General features: G+C 48.3%; 1 protein-coding gene across 4 annotated transcripts in view; it reads left to right on the top strand.

Moving 5' to 3' along the window:
• The window catches only part of KIAA1549 (KIAA1549 ortholog), a 746,373-nt gene that overhangs the window by 634,970 nt on the left and 99,207 nt on the right, over window positions 1–12,196 (top strand). For 3 of the 4 annotated variants that reach the window (XM_085652039.1, XM_085652040.1, XM_085652037.1), the window contains one exon: window positions 3,331–3,475. In XM_085652039.1, the coding sequence (XP_085508165.1) occupies window positions 3,331–3,475 (145 nt within the window). Of the gene's footprint in view, window positions 1–2,795; window positions 2,846–3,330; window positions 3,476–12,196 lie in introns of those variants that run through there. The other variant, XM_085652041.1, reaches the window with a different exon arrangement.

The raw sequence follows: 12,196 nt of genomic DNA, 5'->3' as shown, positions 1-12,196 counted from the left end.
CCGAGCTTCCTCTGAGCAATGTGCCAGACCTGTACCGAGTGAAGTGTAGGGCCAGTGAGATTATGTGTACCTCGTTTGGAGTAGAGTGCTCTCTCATAGTTCCCTCCGGGAAGCAGCCACCTATCAATACCGAAGGCTGGGTCTTTCCCGTCGCCGTATGTCCCGTGATTGATCGCTGTGAGATGAGCCGCCCAGTAATATTTACGAATGTCAGGGAGGGCAATACCGCCGTCGTACCACCCCAATGTGAGTTTAGTCAACGAGATTTGGGGCGACCCTGCCCAGAGGAGGTCCCGCAGCGCAGCCTCTATCGCCGCAAAGTAGGCGTTGGGGACTAAGTTGGGATAGTTTTGTAGCGCATAGAGGAACCGTGGCAACCCCAGCATCTTGAATAAGGCTGCCCGGCCCAACAAAGACAGTGGCAGGCGCTGCCAGGCCTTGGCCTCCCTCTGCAGTCGAACCAACGGTGGCCTGAGGTTGCGCTCGTACAACAGGGTCTTGTCAGTCGTGATGAATATTCCCAAGTACCGGAACCCGTCCTCCGCCACCCTAATAGGGCACGTATCCGGAAGCCTCGGGGGGGTTGCCCCGCAAGACGTAAAGATGTGATTTGGCCCAATTGATCCGGAAGCCAGAGTTACGCCCAAAACTAGCAAATATGTCGAGTGCCACAATGAGCGACCTGCGCGGCCTGCAAAGGTACAAGAGAATGTCGTCGGCGTAGGGGGATATTCTGTCCTCCCACCCCTCCGTCCATGCTATACCTTTTAGATCTACGTCCTGCCTTATCCAGGCCGCGAGCGGCTCCAGGGAGAGGGCGAAGAGAAGGGGAGAGAGGGGGCAGCCCTGCCTAGTCCCTCTTGCAAGCGTGAACACCTCGGACAACTTGTTGTTAACCAGTACCTGCGCGAGGGGTTCGGTGTATAATAGACGCACCCAAGCTATGAATTGAGGTCCAAATCCGAATTTGTGCAGGACTGCGAACATGTATGGCCACTCTAAGGTGTCGAAGGCCATTGTGGCGTCTAGGGAGACCACCACTGCGTCTTCCTGCAGTCTGTGGCGCTGCCCCAGAACGCCGTGCAACCGTCTAATGTTGAGGGCCGTGTTATGATGGGGCATGAAACCTGATTGGTCCGGATGGACCAACGAAGGAAGCACTGCCTTAAGCCTGTTGGCCAGCGTCTTTGCCAGTATTTTGGGCTCCGCGTTAAGGAGCGAAATTGGCCTGTAGGAGGCACAGGAGTCTTTGGGTCTCCCCTCTTTAGGGAGTGCCACTATAGTCGCGATGCGCTGATCACGGGGCAGGACCCCCATCTCCTTGCTTCGTTCGAACATGAGTTTCAAGTATTTGCTAGTGACGTCAGGCCGGAGTTTGTAGAGCTCTATCGGGAGGCCATTGGGTCCGAGAGCCTTTCCAGGGCGAAGTTCCCCTATTGCACGCTGCAGTTCGGCCTCGGTGATCGGGCTATCCATAGCCTCCCGATCTTCTTCCGAGAGGGAGGGCAAGCGAATATCAGTTAAGAGGACCCTGGAGTCCTCCTCCGGCCGGTCCGACTCACTCCGATAGACCCGCTGGAAGTGTCTCGCAAATTGGTCCACTATTTCCCGGGGTTCTGTCACTACATTCCCAGACTCGGTACGTATTTCAGGCACCACCTTACTGGCCTGTTGTTTTTTCTCCAGCCAGGCTATCAATTTCCCGGCTTTATCGCCCTGGTCATATATCCTGCCTAGCTTGTGCTGAGCCACTGTCTGAGCCTCCTGGGTAACCAGAGCCCTATATTCCGCCGCCTTCAACTGCAGTTTGTGCCTAACTTCCCGATCCCCACCCTCCGTCGCCTCCCCTTCCAGAACCTCCAATTCCGCCTCGATCGTAGTAACCTGCAGGCGCCGCTCCCGTCGCCTGGCCGATATGACCGAGAGCGCCTCCCCTCTAATCACGGGTTTAAATGCCTCCCATAAGGTTACCGGGGAGTCTACAGAGCCCACATGCTCATCAAAGTACTGGGAGATGGAGTCGGACACATGTTTCCTGGTGTCCTCATGTTTTAATAGGGGTTCATATATTAATAAATCCATTACTGCAACTAGTGTGGGTTTATTAATACAGGGTGTTTGATACCAGACACCTTTGGTTTCCGTGAAGTCATCATGTAGCTGGGGAACTCATAATCACCAGTGCTCAGTACATATAATTAAGATGGCTTCCCTGTTCACTTGCAGTGTCTAAGAATCAACCTAAACATCACAGGGGCATATATGCTCTTGCAGATATGTCCACACATGTAATATAATGCACCCTTCCTTAAGACTGTAAGACCTGCTTCAGAGGTGACTTGAAAATATTGCATGCAGTGTCTGCAGGCATGGAATTCATGGTGGGCCAAGTCATGTTTTCACTTTGGTCTGCACCATTTCATGTAGTCTGCTATGGCAGTCTGCCTGAGTGTGATGAGGGGTCCCTTAGGGTGGCACAAAAAATGCTGCAGCCCTTAGGGACCCTCTTTAGTATCTATGTCCTAGGTACCAGGCGTACCATTTACAAGGGATTTACAGGGGTGCTAAAGGTTTTACTAATTGGGGATCAATTACACAGTTTTAGTGTAAGCTATCAGACACTGGGGACCTGGATGGCTGTAACCCTGTGCACTTCTGTCAAAATTGCATCAGCTACCAGGCAAAATGTGGGGGTGACCATGTCAAAAAGAGACCCTTTGCTACAAGAAGCAAGTATTCCCATTGATTTTACCTGTCATGATCGGTTTCCTTTGTGTTTCCTCTCTCTCTCATAGGGGTTTCAGTGAGAAACTGTTTACATCACAGTAATTAGCCTCTTCACCAATGGAGTTTGAGCCTGCATTTTGAAAATGTCCGCTATTACTTCCTAGTAAAGAATCAAAAATGTCATCAGATACCCATCTAAACATGAAAGGGAGGCTGAAAGATACAGAAGGTCGAATATCTACCGTGTAGGATTGAGTAGAAGGCTTGAAACGTTTCTAATTCAGTGATTTAACGAACTGAAGACCGAAAACTCTGGATTGTGTTGACCACTGACATGTAGTATGCTTGATGCAATCTAAACACCATATAATTTTCAGAAATTTGTACCAAATGTGGTGGTTCTGTTATTTGTACTTTGTTTCTGGTATCCTTGCATGGTGTAGTTCCAAGGATATTTTACATATGAGAATGATAATCAAATGATAATACCTATGGGAAATAACCTTTGTTGTAGGTAAAAGATTTGTATATATATGGATAACAGGAAAATTCGACTCTCTCAATACAGTGGTAGCAACCAGATCCATCTCTTTTTACTCATAGTTCACGCAGCAAGCGTTCACCAAAACAACGGCGGCGACACCAGATCAATGGCAGCCCTCCTGACTTGGAGAAAGACCGCTTGATCACAACGGACAGTGATGGCACCTACAAGAGACCTCCGGGAGTTAGTAACTCCGCGTATATTGTATGTTTTATATCTCTTTGTCTTCTTGTCTGCACACTCCCTGTGTTTGGTAAACTTTGTAAATGATGTATCAAATGTATCTTTGGAAATTTTGCTGCCAATTATTGGACTATCGTAAAGTGATCGTATAATGTTTATGGATTGTATTTCAGCTTATCGGAGTGCTTCTTTAAAAGTCGCACTTAATTAGGCAAACACAATAATATAATTCCTTGGGGAATTATCATGGTATGTATAATTCTGAAGGTACTCTATTTAAGGATTATGTATTTTCAGCAATATATTTTTTTTGAGGTGAGAAAGCAAGATTTACAGTGTTCAAAAATCGACTCATGCCAAGCAACAACTTTTCTGCCTGATTTTTTTTGATGGTTCTCGGGCCCCATTTGAGGGGCCGTGAGGCAAGCAAAGTCTGAGTCTCAGCCATGGGGCCTATGGTTGTTTGCCTCTGATGTCCTGGGCATATCCTACTATGGTTTAGCAAACTGGGCCAAGTACAACCACGTCAGCGCTTGACTGGCCGTGGCGGCCAGCCTCAGGCTTCTCCCCAATGTAGCGTGACTGTACTTCAAGCTCAGAACTCAACAATCACACAAAAGGTCAGTAATGGATTGTCCAACCTAGTGCTGGTCTTTGTCATAAAAAAAGTGCTTCAATACATGGATCAAACTAAATTCTACACACTAGAGATCATAGCCACAGTTACACCATTTTCGTGCACCATCTTTTCTTGGGGCTGGTAATCATTCTTTCCATTCATCTGAGTTTGAGTTTTATCTTGTGCAGGTATCAGGCACTGGTGCAGTGTTACCTCCTTAATTGAGTCTGTGTGTTCAGTTAATACTCTTAGCCTCAATTATCCTCATTTTATCACTGGAGTATTTTGTATGCTCTTTGGCCGTGGCAGGGACTAGCAGCACATGTCGGCTCTCTCACCCTCTTCTAAGAGGTGTTTCATGATTGCAAATGCTCTGAAGTCAGGTGCGTGGAATGCAGTGGAGGCTACTATCCAAAGTGTGTGCAGGCACCACTGTTGTTGCAGGTCTCCATTGATCGCAAGTCCACTTCTGAGCTTCAGGTGAGTTGAGGTGATGGGCTGTAGGGTCAAGGGTCACTGGGCCACCTCAAGGCACTCTTCTTCGAGCAGCACAACTCTGCCATATCTCATGTTGCTGGGCTAGTGGCATGGTCCACTCAGGTGCAGTTTAAAGTCACAGTAGTCCTGTCCTTCCAGGCACATTTTCACAATGCTAGTGTCACTGTCTACTCTGGTAAAACGTTTCAAGGTTTCTGTGTTGCCTCTGGCTTGTCAAGAGGGACTGTATTCTGGTCCCAGGACCACGCAAATCGCTCTTTTTTACTTTGAGTGGACGGACCATCAAGCTCTGGGGTCAGCTGCTTCTGGCTCGCCCTGGACATTCACACTTCCTTCAGGGTTGGCATGCTCCTTTCATCTCTCAGCAGACAGGTTGATCTCCAGTTGTTTCAGAACAGGAGGATAATGTCATCTTTCTAGGTCACATTCCAGTTGATGCATCCACACATCTGGGAAGCCGTCTGTCAGGTCGACTCCAACTGTGGTTGCACAGCAGCAGTACTCTGAGTACCTCTTTCCTTGGTGAAGGAACCCAGAACTGGAATAAGTGGGTCAGTGGCTCTCACTTTTATTCAATCACAGGAGACACGTGATATACATTTATTTTCTGTACTTCTAGCACAGGTTTGGGTCAGAACCCATAATAGACGCACAAAGGGGAGTGGGCTTTCTGCACCTGGCTCTCACAATCCACACTGAGCAGGGACCAGGAAAGGGACAAAAGGCTGGCCTTACCTAAATGGACCCTCACACAACAGACTGATTTTTCACCCTTCACCTCCACCTTCTACTAAATGACAGTGCTCTAGAAGACTAATGTGCAGCACCTCTCAACAAAAGGACCTAATCGAATTTTTGAGTTGTTTCATCTGCTGTTTCCCATCTTCAGTGTCTAGGTCTCCTCCATCCAGTTATGCACGCACTACACTTTCACTGTCTGAAAACATTCACACCTTTATTGTGCACATAAACAGGCCATGGTCTTTCAAAACTGAACCTTCAGGCCTCAATTACTCTGGTTCACTCATATGCTCAAAGTATGTACCTCACAGGCCACATGTATAACATACATTTGGGATGTTAGTGCTAGAATCTTGGTTGTCACATAGAAGCGGAACTTTGAACAACTGGACCAGTAGGATTACACTCCAGTAATGCCAATAAAAAGGTCTGGTCGCAACTACTGATTCATGAAATACAGTGTACTGCTGCCACTGCTACTCTACATGCTAACCCTGTGATGGGGACGGTAATCCACCATCAGCTACATGAGGACATGCTCAATCACAGGACAGGTTATGCCAAAGTACAGACCTAGGCCTTCACACACACACACTAGGTCTAAGTTATAAAATAGACTCTTAAGGAAAGGTCAAAGAAAGTCAACTAATTTAACACATGCATTTTGTGATTACCAGAGAAACAGAGTGAGGTATAGTATGTATGGTACCTCAAAAACTGCATAAACTTCCATAAACCTACCAGACTGCTCCTCTCAGCCTTACTCCTACTCGCACATGCCCAGCATACACAGAACCAGATCTGGCAGTCAAACGTTTTCCAACTTCTTTCCTAAAGTCTGAAATGATCTATCCCTACATATCAGCACCGCATACTCTGTCCCTGAGCCCTAGACTCCGGAAGAGTAGTAAAATGGTATGCTACTTCTAGATTTGAGAGATAGATAGGGGGGCTAAGTGTGTGAGTTGGCATACTAAGTTGGCTGATAGTAATGAATGGAAACAGGTATTGTGGGTGTGGGCCAACATGTAGAATCTGATGGAAGCATCTAGCCGTAGATGCCTTACAATTATCCCAAGGCACCAGATTGGATCTGGAAATTTTTTCTACAGCAGTACGTGTGTGTGTCGGTAGAAGACATCGAGCGACTCCATAGCAACGTTGTCCACCGGATGTGACGTCAGAGTCCACATCAACCCTCCCCTGACGTGCTGACGTCAGTTTCTTCTTTTCCTCGCTTCCATGCGGATCTGGAGTGTGGTATCTCTGGCCATTTGTGGCCTACCTAATCATCGAAACAGTGTGCTTTTTTCTTAATATCTTCAGAGTCCTGTGACCTACGATGTTGACCCTGCACCCTCATCCTATTTGCATGTGGTGCCTAGGCGTGCACCCTGACTCCGAACGGTGAGATTCAGCTTCAGTCGTCGACATTCCAGGCGCGCCACTTGACACTGTCAGTGACTCGGTGGTCAATGGCCCCTCGTCTGTCGCGGTCATCTTCCTCAGAGGACCGCTCGAGGGGCAGCTGCAGAACTCCTCCGTCCTCAACGTTGCCTGGTAAGTCTCGCCATTGGTGGTCGGTGCCACGGCCTTCCACAACTTGACCACGTACACACGGTGCATCTGACTCTCCTCCTATTCCTTCGATTTCAGAGGAGGAGAGAGAATCTGGGCCGCACCTTCGTGTATTTCCCAGCGCAGTGGCGACTCTGGATAGATGAGGGAATACTATCTCTCCCTTCATGCCATTTTTAGCTCTAAACCTCCCTCTGGTGCACTTCTTGGCCCCGGGAAGGTCAGTGCGGCCTCTACTGACTCGGTGGGTCCTCCCTCTGTGTCAGTGGGGCCCTCTGAATCCGTGATCGACTCTGTCTCGTCTGCGGTGCACACTGTCAGGATTGCCGCGCGCAGGACGCCGTGAGCGGTGACTTTACTATCGCGCATGCGCAGTAGCGGCGCGACTATAGAAAAGCCTGAAGCGCAATGACACGGGGCTTCGCGTTCTAGTGTTGCCCCGCAGCTTTGACGTCCATTTCCTGTTTCCTGTTTCCGTATCCTGTTTCCATCCTCACGACGCCTATCGGCGTTCTCGTGCCTGGGACTGTAGTTCCTGGGAATAAGTCCTACTTTTTGCCCTTACAGAGCTCTGTATTTTTTGGTAGAATTTCATTGTTACTCCCCTTGCCTTTGCCCCGTCTTCCGCCCGCTTGCTTGGATTTGTAGTCTCGAAGGCAGGTCGGGCACTTTTCCGTGCTCCGCTCGCCTTTCTTCAGGCGTTCCCGCTCTTGTCTTTCCTGCCCTTGTCGACAGGTCAGCATACTCAGCGCTCCGCCCGCCTTTCCGGAGTTGCTTCCCAAGGGCCGGCCGGGTGTCTTGGGGTGCTTTCCCACCTGTCATTTGCCTCAAGCTCTTTCCCCTATCACCTCTGGAGCCCCTCTCAGCGTGTATTGTGTGCTCCTCTTGCCTCTCTGGACTTACTATTTGAGGCACAACAGAGATATCCATACAAACTAAGTGTGGATGAGCAAACGTCACCTCCTCATACAGTCTACTGGGAACTCTTTGCAAACGGACTGTGGCTATCCCGGAGCTACGTTGAACACTTGATCTTCGTCCTGCTGGAAGAGCCGGTAACAGGGAATGGGCATGTAGAAAGGGAAGGGGAAGGCGATTAGAGGTCAATCAGACTCGTACATGTTTTTCTATGTTTAGGATATAAATTGTAGAAGAGAAGAACTCCTCCAAAGATTGCTCACATAAAGCGTACTGTCATCTTCAAGTAGACACTAGGTATTCATATATGCACCTCCTTTTTTCTGGTGAATACCTTTCTGCTTTATCTCTCCTCTTCTCAACCCTCTCACCCAATTCTGATATTCTTTTCAGATACACTATCCAGCGAGCTCCAGAGACCAGATACAATCCGCGTTGCGACATACAGGAGAGGCAGCTGGCTGTGGCTACAGAGATTTCTTCCGCCCTCTTTTCTTGTTTTGGTTCCCTGCTTTCCCCTATTTCCAGTGCTCTCTAGGGTCTGATAGAGGCATTAGGTGGTGGTGGAAGGCAGGGGTCTAGCAACGACTTCACCACAAACTCCGTGGCGCTCCTGCAGAATCTATTCCGGGTAAGATCCTTACACACAGCCCCTTGGAGTTCCATCCTGTGACGCCTGTGTTGGATCCTCTGGTGCTGGCCTCGACGTCGCCGACACCTATCATCCCTTTTTTATCCTCTCCCTGAAGTCCAACTTGTCGACATCAGGAAGGGCGTTGATAGATTAGTCCTCTTCGGGCTACCTTCCTCTGCTTTCAGAGGGCCCCCTGGTATTTTGGAGATGTGGATGATCACATGACTGAGCCTCCTCTGGTGTTTCATTGGGTTACTACCCTTGGTGACGCTAGTCGCCTTGATTTTTCACCATCCTCAGGCCTGCTTTTGCTTCGAGAGTTGTTCAATGTTTGCTCAGCTTTTGCGCAGAGTTGACTTACTTCTAGGGGTGCAGCTTCCTTCTGTGGAAAGTGACCATTGACCCCCTACTTGTGGTGCTCAAACAGGGCCAGCTGAGTACTGAGCCTGTGCTTCCCTTCAGTGAAACCTTCTTTGATATTCTTTTGGGCACCTGGGCTAAACCAGTCTCGAGGGCCTCACTGGACCGGTCTATAACTCATAGGCACCATACTGCCCCTGGGGACCCACTATACCTTTCCCGTCTGCCTACTCCACACAGTTTGGTGGTTCAGGCTGCTACAGCCTCCCCCAACATCGACGCCGTGCCTGACGTCCCTCCGGAAAGGGAGTCTAAAGGTCTAGATGCTTTAGGTCGATATATCTTTTCTGCTACCGGCTTCGCCTTACAGTAACTTAACGCAGCTTGTGTTTTGGACTGGTTTTTGCATGTGCTGGGGGATTCGGTCTTCCACCTACTCCACTCCGTCCCTGTTGACTCTCAGGAGACTCTTTCTCAGGTGATCCAGGATGGCCTTCAGGTGGCTACATTATTGATCTGTTGTGGGATGGATACCACAGATTCTGTCGAACGGGCCACGGCTGTTTTGGTGGTTCTTTGCCGGCGTGCCTGACTACATAGCTCTGTTTTTTCTGAGGCTGTTCAGTCCGCCTTTGTGGACATGCCATTCAATGTTCAATATCTGTTTGGCTCTCAAGCTGGCTCCGCTTTGGGTTGCTTCTAGGTTAGTCAGAGTGGAGCGAAACTTGATATCTGATTGCCATACCGTCTTCTCACCCCACCCCACCCGTACTTTGCCGACCTGGAAATGGTCTCCTGTATTTCCTTCTTTGTGGACTGTTATAGGGCTGTGCCAGCTGGATTCCTCTTTTTCCTGGTTCCACCACGTATTCTCCATGTGGTGTCCTGCCCCCGCGGATATTTTCTTTCTGAGTTTTACCCTGTTTATGAATGGTTGCGGTCCCTGGTTGTTCTCTGGGACGTGTTTACTTTCTGACCCTGTTGATGTCTGCACTGGTGGCTGCACGGTATTCCTTACTTTCTACCCATGTTCTGATTGGGGTGTTATCATAGTACTGTGCAGATGCACTGTTGCCTTGTGCCCTGTATGCCTTACAGGTGTTCCTCAATAAGTTTCTGACGTCGTAGTACCCCTTATAGGGGACTCCAGTTGCCTTGCTTGGTGGAGACGGTGCACAGGGGTTCCCCACCCCCAAAACCCTCCCATTCTCTCCTTGTTGAGTGTTTTTTGCTGCACTGGCCAGGGGTTCTTCCCTTCCACTCTCTAGGTGCCCTTCTTCCCTAGCTGATGCAAAGGAAGGGGCTTGGTCCTTGGCCAACGGTTCTTTGTTGTGGTCCACCCTGAGTGGTGTTCTTTCTTTCTCTCTTCAGGCGTTTGTGCTTCTTGTGCTAGTTCTCGCTATACACGAGCAAGACTGGTACCTACTCGGCCACCCTGTCTGTTTTTCCCCGGCTTCTGCCTTGAGCAAAGCTGCGGTTGCTTTACATTTTTTGATAGGAGCAGTTTCCATGACACCTGCATGGCCTACCCCCATGTTTCATTACTGGCATGGCTGTTCTTCAGGTGTGCCTTTTTCCCTTTTTGGAGGTTTTTGGCGAATGTTCCTCTTCCGTTCTTCTCTGACATAGTTCCTTGTCTGTCCACTCGGGTTGGATTGTATGAAGGTTGTAATCCCTTAGGATTCTTTTCCAGGTAATTTCCTCCAATTCTTGCAACCGAGGTTGCTGTTCCTACCCCTAAGGGTCTCATCTCTCTTGTGCTAATAGGCTACCGAGTATGATCTTGGGTGGCGTCAGGATCCTCATCTACGTTGTTATTGGCTTGTTGGCTGGGCATGGGTTCTCCCGTGCATACGAGGACTTTGCTTTGCTTCTACCCTTGCGGGTTCATTGGCTGGGGGCACTGCCTTGCTATCTGTTCCTTCTCTTCTTTACACTGCCCCTTTGGTTGGACTTTCATTTCTGGTGCTGGACTTCCGATACTATTTCTTCTACGCTGCAGCCTGGTTGTCTGCATAAACCTCCCAGGTGTTGGCCCCGTCCACCTAAGTTCCTTTTTCCAGTCCTCCATTGTGGTCTTTATTTCTCTGTTCTAGTGGGGTTGGTTCTCTCTTGTGGTTTTCTGTTCCATTGTCTCTCAACTGCCTCATCATACCGTTCTGTCGGTAGCGCTGTTTGTCTGCTCCCTTGATTTTCTGTGGTGTGTTCTCCAGTCCCAGCCTTTCCCTTTAGACGGGGTCATGTGGCTGGTTTCCAGTTTACTGTTGTCTCACCTTCGGCCCATGGCTGCTGGTATGGTCGTTGTATGTACGCTTCTTGGGCACTTATTATTGTACAGTGTGGATTCTGTATATGTTTATGTTCATTATATATATATATATATATATATATATATATATATATATATATATATATATATATATATATATATATTCCAATACGTGTGCTCTGCACTTGAAGGTGCACTCGGTGAACTGCAATCTGTTCGTTAGGGCACTGACAGCACTTCAACCTCGAGTGTTTGCCTGACGCGTTTCGGATGATTCCTTCCTCATAGGCTCACTCCAATGATTTGCTATCAAATTGTCACGCCAGCTCAGGCGTAGGAAGGTAGCACCACCCCAGGATTGCCAAAGGGGGCCACGGCGCGCAAATCATGTCGTCGCCAGTTGTGGGGGACTGAATTTAATATGGGCATCAGCGGCACATCACGGCGCAACTGTGCTGAAGGACTATACACTTACCTAATCTCATTTGAGCAAGAGACGGCGACTGACACTACAAGTCCCAGCAGGCGTTGGGAAAAGGTGAAGAAGCTCATTGGAGCATTTAAATGAGTGTCAGCTGATAGCAAATCATTGGAGTGAGCCTATGAGGAAGGAATCATCCGAAACGCGTCAGGCAAACACTCGAGGTTGAAGTGCTGTCAGTGCCCTAACGAACAGATTGCAGTTCACCGAGTGCACCTTCAAGTGCAGAGCACACGTATTGGAATATATATATATATATATATATATATATATATATATATATATATATTCACTGAAAAAACCATAGGTTTCACACATGTTATAGTTAGCTGGACATTTTACTGATAAAAAACCAATGAAATTCCCCCGTTATAGTTACTGTAGGCAACTATAACTCACGCGACCGCAATCCTCTGCTGATGCTAATACTGTATTTAGACACTTATTTGCCCATGTCTTCTTCCATTAAATTTTAGCTATACATATATTACAAATATTTTTTTTTCATAAAGACACATATGTCATCAGCAGAGGATTACGGTCGCGTGAGTTATAGTTGCCTACAGTAACTATAACGGGGGAATTTCATTGGTTTTTTATCAGTAAAATGTCCAGCTAACTATAACATGTGTGAAACCTATGGT

The sequence above is a fragment of the Triturus cristatus genome, chromosome 4_1, assembly GCF_964204655.1.
Source record: "Triturus cristatus chromosome 4_1, aTriCri1.1, whole genome shotgun sequence".
NCBI classification, from domain to species: Eukaryota; Metazoa; Chordata; class Amphibia; order Caudata; family Salamandridae; genus Triturus; species Triturus cristatus.
The sequence above is the reverse complement of the archived record's forward strand: the minus strand, read 5'-3'. Positions and strand labels throughout refer to the sequence as shown.